General features: G+C 31.6%; 1 protein-coding gene across 1 annotated transcript; it reads right to left on the bottom strand.

Moving 5' to 3' along the window:
• Positions 1-5,638: 5,638 nt before the first annotated feature.
• LOC112522719 lies at positions 5,639-7,161 on the bottom strand. The gene is made up of 2 exons (XM_025132017.1): positions 6,900-7,161; positions 5,639-6,159 (listed from the first exon to the last, which is right to left on the bottom strand). The coding sequence occupies exons 1-2, from the start codon at positions 7,007-7,009 to the stop codon at positions 5,985-5,987; spliced, it is 285 nt and encodes a 94-aa protein (XP_024987785.1). The 5' UTR covers positions 7,010-7,161; the 3' UTR covers positions 5,639-5,984.
• Positions 7,162-8,160: the final 999 nt, after the last annotated feature.

The following is an 8,160-nucleotide window of genomic DNA, read 5'->3' on the forward strand; positions in this document are numbered from 1 at the left end:
TAGTGGGGTGCTCTCTGTCATCAACTACTACAATAAAGCTATGTTTGTTTCACTGTTATTGGAGATTTTAGAAGTTGCAATCAGTTAATGAATTACAAATATTGTTGTCAATAATCTGTCGGTAAAAGTACATCGAAAATATGTTGATGATAAGATCCCTAAGTAAGACGTCAATTAGTACCACCTTGTTTTTGTTGATCCATCGATGATTATAACTGTTGGTGATCAGGCGGTGATCATAAACATGGTGATAATCGTCAGTGATRCCCAAGRAAGAGGCATGATTAAGAATCGGGTGAGCACCAAGTGAYACACAWTCCTTCCACATCGATATAATATCATTAGCAGAGTTGTAAAAGTTTATTCAACTTACCGASGTTAAACGATCACAAGTATTAGTGAACTATGATCAAACTGTTTTGAAAACAAGCAGCAAATCCAACCAGGATGTCCAAGAAATGTGCAAACATAATCTCCTCACAGCTTGCTAGTGGTTTAACCTCACTCTATGAATGCTTTTAGCTTTTTTTTCTGGCAACACATTATTTTAACCTCATTAAGTTGCCATACCAAATGCTGATCGGGTAAGATTTTACCAGGTCCTTACTATACCTTACCCGGTGAGGATTACAAATTTACAAGGAATAAGAATCTTACCCCATAAAAAAGGACAAAGATCGAAAATATACTTGGTAAGTGAAGATGGTAGGTAAGAAATAATAACAAAAAAAGTTCCAAATGAAGCTTTGGAGAAAAACCAAAATCCATTGCAAATCTAAACAGCCCTAACCCATTTTCATGGTAAGAAAGAGGCTATACAATAAAAAGAACACAAAAGATAAAATTGAAAATAAAAACTGGAAAAAGGGGAAGGAAGATAAACAATCGTATGAGATATTCAAACCAAATGAAGGAAAATACCTCGATTGGAATGAGTAGATGAGAGATGATCGAGCCCTAACCAGACTGCAACATCAAAGTCTCTTTGGAATATATGCCTAGTCAAACTTCACATTTGGTTTGGGAGGGATTAAACCATGTGAACAAAATCAATAATGACTATCCCCAGACATTTAGATTTTAGCCTATAAACTTCTAACAGAGAAAACTCTGTAGCCTGCAATGGGTATCCCAAAGTGGAAATTGTCCAAGAGTTTTATGACAATATGGAAGTATATACTGTTTTGAACAAGGATTGATGATAGGTAATGGCCTCTAAGGTTTGAAACAAAGTGGAAATTGTAAATTTCTTATGCCATTTCCCAGTGAAGATTAAATGTAAAACAGAAATGCACAAAGGGGAGAAGGGAATAATAACCTGTAGCTCACTCCAATGCCTCTGATCGAGAGTAAGGCCATCTGGGAAGAACCCTAAAACTCACATAAGTGAAATCTTGAATGGAATCAACATAGAGGAACAATTAATTCGCTAACCCATGGAAAACTAAGAACCCTAACCAACCAAATGAAGATGGAAAATAAAAATAATTACCTCGATTGGAACCCTAGCCGTATTCGAAGCATGGATAGCGAGTGTGTGGAGCCATTACATGGTGATCCTGAATAAGTAATCATCATACGGGAGCTTGAATCGTCAATTTCTGCATCATTACTTTAGGAGGGAAATCGATGAGAGCGTGCAGAGCGATGAGAGCTTGTATTGGGAAGACAATCTTCTTTGAGGAGTGTGAATGTAGCATTCGAGGAGAGTAGTGGAGAGCATGCGAAGAGTAGTGGAGAGCATTAAAGGGTGGTACTGTATAGATTATGCATAAAAAAGTTATACATTTTTAAGACTTTAAGACTTTAAGCATCAAAAGGTTGTACTTTATGCATTTTAAGTTGTTTTTAAGACTTTTATGAAATCTGCTTTATAAAATAGTATAGATACAAGGCATATATACAAGTCATGTAGATCATTTTTACAACCAATACAATTTAATTAATTGAGATATTTATAAAATTAATAAGAATTTATTTATTATGATTTAAATATTTATAAAAAATAAATAAAATTTATTAATTATTATTAATATTTTATATTAAAAAATAATTAAAACTTTTATAAAATTTTATATTTATTAAATTAAATAAACAGTTGAGATTGAATATTTGAATTATATTGGTTGTAGAAATATAAAAGATTATATCTTTTATATTTATATTTGGTTAACAGATTTCTAACCAAATGCCCTCTTAAAATGTTTGCACTTTGGAAAATGAAAGTATAGACCCTGAGAACTTGAATTCAAAAGTAATGGGCCATAGAATTCAAAAGTCCAGAAATGTCACGGGCCGGCCCATACTTCAATAGGTACAACCTTTTTTGGACCATATATTTGTTTTTAACATTTTTTTTATATTAACCTGGATATTTAATCCGCTATGCGAGCCGACTAATCACAGGGCAACCACCTGCTTTGCATGTAACCTGGAGTCACCGCATTTGAACCTCTCTAACCACAAGGGGATTTTTGTTTCTTTTTAGATTTAATCCTGGAATCTCCAGACACTTTTGATCTTTGAAGTTAAGCTCAAATCAATCAGGCACCACCCTTTGTGGTTTGTTTCTAACATTTTGTCGTATATGTTTTGGTTTTGTGTTTTACTCAAGTTGCTTACATATTTTTAAATAATTTATTTGGGTAACAAAATTAATTACCATAACTGCAACTTGCCCCAAATGAAATCTGACTCCAATGACATATGTTTTACGTGATTTATTGAATTTGTTTTGTAATAATGTAGTTTTGATGTTTATAATATTTCATTTTATTCTTTATCTCAGTCGATGTTATAATATGGTCTTATGTGATTTTGAAAAAATGATGATGTTTTTATTTTTAATAAAATATAAATTTGAAGATATCATAAAAATTTGACAAAAATATATCGATATTAATATCAAATTAACTATTTAAAATTCTTTATTTTTTGTGTAATTTTTAATTAATTTTTGTTATTATAATTTAATTTAGGTTCAATAACGAAGTAATTTATATTTGGTTTAATAATATAATTTTTTTACAAAGATAATAATTAATTATTTTGTTAGAATTAGATAATTATCGTAATTATATTTTAGATTTTTTATATTTTAAAATGAAATGTTTATTCTCTATTTGATTATGTTTATTCGCAGCTAATTACACGAATTCAAACATGGAGCTTTAATAAGTTGTACTTGTGCATAATTTACTTGTAATATGAAATTTTAAGTAATATGTATTAATATACAATACTTCATGCATAAAAAATAATTTTTAAGAGTTTTTGTCAAATGCTTTATAATATAGTATAGATATGTGCAAAACTATTGAACTCTTTTTTTCCTAATAATGGACCATGGAGTTCAAAAATCCGGAAATGTCACTAATGTGATGCATCGAGATGCAGCGGATCAATTTCCGTAATAAGCGCAATTCATAAGGTTAGATGAGATTAAAAATTGTTCACATCTTAACTCTTATTCTCACACAATCTTTCGTCCATCTACTTAAAGGTTATACTTTAACGTGTCTTATATCAGTATTTTTCAAATAAGAATTTATTGAAGTATATGCATTTAAATGTGATTCTTAAAATAACAGTTAAATTACCGAACATGTGTTTTTTTGGGTTTTACTCAAGTTGCTTGTAACACCCCAGACAACCGTACAAGATATTGTTTGTGTTGTTTATGTCTGGATTCATAGTTTTAGAGCATATCTAGGAGAGAAGATATCCAGTTTCTTATGAGACAATTAGTTCCCCTCATCAATCGATGTGGGATCTTACAATTAGGGGTGTACGCAGGCTGGGTTGTGCAGTTTTTGACATTTTTACAATTCAAACCAATTATGGGGGCTTGAAATGAAACAATATCCCTTGAAAGCAAGAAATGTACAACTTTCGTCATATATAGACATGGTCGGAGATGCACCCGACTCAAAGAACATTCAATTGCTTATGACAGAGCATTCATATACATCGAGTACCTGTAGATACATGGCAGCCTCTTGCAAATCAAAAACAACCTCAATGAGCTTGTCTGTAATATATGACATTTAACTACCACAAACACACGAAAATCAAGATAATGACAATAAAAACAAATCTGTATAAAACTTACAGTGTATATATTAGAGAGTATCCTCAAAAGGGTGATGAGAAAATAACTACTGCCACACTCATCATTTAAAGATGAGCCATTAAATGTATTTTCAGGATGTCTCTTCCTCCTCCGTCTATTATGTCATGCCAAACGACTGCAACAACTTCTTTTTCATTCATCAAACTCATGAAGAACATAGAACTTGGATACATATATTATATATAAGCAAAAAGATGCTCCACTGACTCACTGAGTTTAGAACACAAATTGCCAATACTACAAGGTTGTACGTTTTGGGAATGTATTTGAGTTTGAATAATGTCTGGGCAGCGGAAAAAAGGTGTAGTTGATGGCCTTTTGAGTAATGTTTTTCATTGACGCATTTCATCGAACACGTAATATGCACATGTTAAATCGGAACATGTAGTTATGCATATGCACTAGTAATGCCAAAATCAAGTGAAAAGCTGGATTTGTAAATACCATAAAAACAGAATGCGGAGAAAAAGATGCACTACCATAAGAAAGGAAAATAAAAACTAATGCTTGGAATGAGAAAACCCTAACCGTATAAAATCAGAAGCGAATGAAGCATTGAAATATCAAATATGCTCTCTAACCAGCATTCATAATTCTTGGAGCTTGAACCGACATGTTGGGGAAATCAATTTGTGAATTCGTCATTTTGGGAGGGAAGCAATGAGACAACGTTTGAGATAATTTGTGAATCAATAGCGTGAGAGAAAGCAAAAATTGAATAATGAAGATTGATTTGAATCACGAATATCGTATAGGGAATGGGTGAGTGAATCATCAACTACAGAGGAAAGTACGATAGCAGCTAATCTATTAGCTTTAACAGCTTGTACATTAACCTCATAAGGTTATGATTAAAAGATTTTAAAACCAACTGCATAAAATAGCAGTATATTATGCTTAAAATTTTGAACGTATTTATCAATTGGTCGTCATTTTATTTTATAAAGCTTAGACATAAAATCCTAAAAAATGGTACATACACAATAATAAATTATACACTTAAATTTTAACATATTATAAAAACCTGCGATATATGTTTTATTGTACCTTAAAATTACCTTGATTATATATTTTTTAATTGTTATATTATATACAATTTGATTATTAAAATTCATAACAATGACTATTTCTTAGCAAAATGGACTAAATTTTGGCAATAAAATGAATTAAATTGTTATTAAAGGGCATAAAACGTTTATTTCTAACCATAAGAATGATGTCTGATTGGATTGAGCTTGACTTCAAAGCTCAAAAGTACCAAGAGGTCTCAGATTCAAATCCAAGAAAGAATAAAAATCCTCTTATAACCACGGAGATTCAAATACGGTGACTTCAGACTATCTGTAAAGCAAGTGGTCGCCTTAAGAATAGTTAGCTCGTATAACGGATTAGATATCCAAGTTAATAAAAAAATATTGTTTATTCCTCAAGTAAGGTTCAAGATTTAGCCTTAATTCATATTACATCTCCTATTGAGGAGATGAGGTTCTGTGAAAAGACAAAATTGCCACCACATTACCGAACATGTTTATAACAGGTTGGGTATTTTTACATAAAATGCAAACCAATCAAGGTCAACATCAAAGGTTACCAGAAAACAAAAACATCACAGAAATTAAAATTTAAAAAAGAAAGTGAAAAAAAGGGCAAAATTTGTCTCAAAGCAAAGGGTATCTTTGTCTTTTTCCTTCATCACCCCCACCATCATCAACATGACACCCCACCATCATCACCTTCTATACAAAACCCTCTCCAAATTTACTCATCAATCATCATCCCCCCTCCCCTCATATTTTCTTTTATCAGAGAGGGGTAATTATGTAATTTCACATAATATAATTGGGAAATTGACTTAGTTTGAGGCAACAAGAGTTCCGGTTTGCACAGCAGTTGCAGGTTTCTTGGAAGTCTCTGTTGATTTCTTTGAAGAAGATGATGATGAAGAAACCTTCCATCTCCTCTCTCTTGCTTCATCACTCTCAATCTGTTCTTGCCTGCACTCTTGGCTACAGTATGGAGTGTTCCCTCTACACCAAAATTACGAAAATACCCATCAAAATCTTGAAAACAAAAAGTCACATGGTACAACTCTTTATGCACAAAACACAACTCCCCCATTAAAGAACCCTCAGAAAGGTTAGGTCTTTATGTTTTGATTTATTCACTTGACAGGGAATTGGAATTCAATTTTGTCTATTTCATAACTGTAATTGTACAACTCTTTATTCACAAAGTACAACCATTTTATGCATATGGGTTTTTTTTTTTTGAAGATTGGATCTTTATATGAATTCTTGTAAAAAGATGGGGACTTTGAGGTTGTTTTTGTCCAGGTACAGTGAATCTAGATCCCTGTGTGAATTTACCAAAATACCCTTTTATAAATCTCAGCCCAAGTTGACATGGTACAACAAAATATGCACCTTGTACAACTCTTTATGCATAAAGCAACCAACCTTTTATGCATATGGTTTATTTTCCCATGAAACTAATGAATCCTTACAAAGCTTTGCTTTGTTGGTTTATTCATTTGGTTGGAATTTTTTGCGGTAATTTACCAAGATACCCCTCTAAAGATCATTAACCAAGATTCACATGTGCATAAACTTCTTCTATTCATCAGGTACAACCCTTTTATGCATCTGGTTTCTTTCCCATGAATATAAAGCTTGCATCTTTATGTTGATCTTAAGGGACAATGGAATCAGCATGAGGTACAAGTCGATGATGCACATATTGATATTGGAAAAAGGAGTCGATTTTATACCTGTACATGAATATGTCGCTGTTATTACCCAGTGGCTTAGAGCAAAGAGTACAAGCCTCAAGAAAATGGGGCTCCGAAAACTCGGCGTAAGATAGCGCAGCAGACCTCATCGTGTGTATAATCTCAAAGGAAGCTATGGTGCTTGCTAAAATGAGCGAGGGGTGCGAAGGTTAAAAGATCAAGGGACTGTGGGAAGGAATTCTTGCAGGGAAGAAGTGATAATTTATAGAGTTTTGGAGGAGGAGAGTTGGGGATTGGGTGTGAGATGGAGCAGGGACCGTTTGTGGTATTTGTATATAGATTAATGACACGTGTTAGTTGGATTGGGTCCACCTGTTTCTAGAGTGGTCTATCATACAGACGATAATAACTATTGTTTGAAAAACCGCTTTCCTTTCCAAAATTCAAGGGGCCTGAATCCAGTGGCAGAACCCTTCAATTATTAAGGTGTTTTTTTCTTTTTTCTTTTTTGGTCCTTTGGTTTTGAGATTTTACAATTGTGGCATGAAAGTTTCTTTAATTACAAATTTACACATTTTTGTATACAATATTACAAAGTGATGGTTTACCTTATTTACTTGTTATTGTTCTTAGGAGAACTAGCCTCGATTTTAAACACCATACCCCTCATAGGTTATTTACTTTTAGATCGTCAGTACATCTTCAACAACTATGTTAAAATAAAGAAAAAACATATTTTAATAAAAAAATTATTTCAATAACTATGTTATCTTATATGTTAAAATAGAGGGGGAAAGGAAAGATTGTAAAAATCTCTAATTAGAGAGAAAAAGAAATTAATATTTTAACAGTTTCTTCAACAAAAGACATTGAAATAAATGTTTAGGAGAGAGAAATAATATTTTATTAAATATATAAGAGAAAAGTCTAAAAGAATTCAATGGACTTTAGTTTTTGAAATGATTAAATCTTTGGACAATTTTTTGGAACAAATAAGTCCTTAGACATTCCAAAACTTGTTAAATAATTTTTTGGACTTTCTAAACCTGTTAGATACATTCTTATGACATGTAAAAGTGGTTAATGTGATAAAATAATGAAAAAAAGTTTAGAAAAAAAAGTCAATAAATTTTCATATTTTGAACAATTAAGTTTCTAAACAATTTTTAAACTAAAAAATATTTATATCTATAAATTGAAACAAATATACAAAAAAATACTTATATTCACAAAAAAAATACTTATATTTAAAAAATTACTGATGAAATTTATTTTAATTAAAAACAAAAAATATTATGTC

Source organism: Cynara cardunculus (genome assembly GCF_001531365.2).
Source record: "Cynara cardunculus var. scolymus isolate 2C chromosome LG 12, CcrdV1, whole genome shotgun sequence".
NCBI lineage: Eukaryota > Viridiplantae > Streptophyta > Magnoliopsida > Asterales > Asteraceae > Cynara > Cynara cardunculus.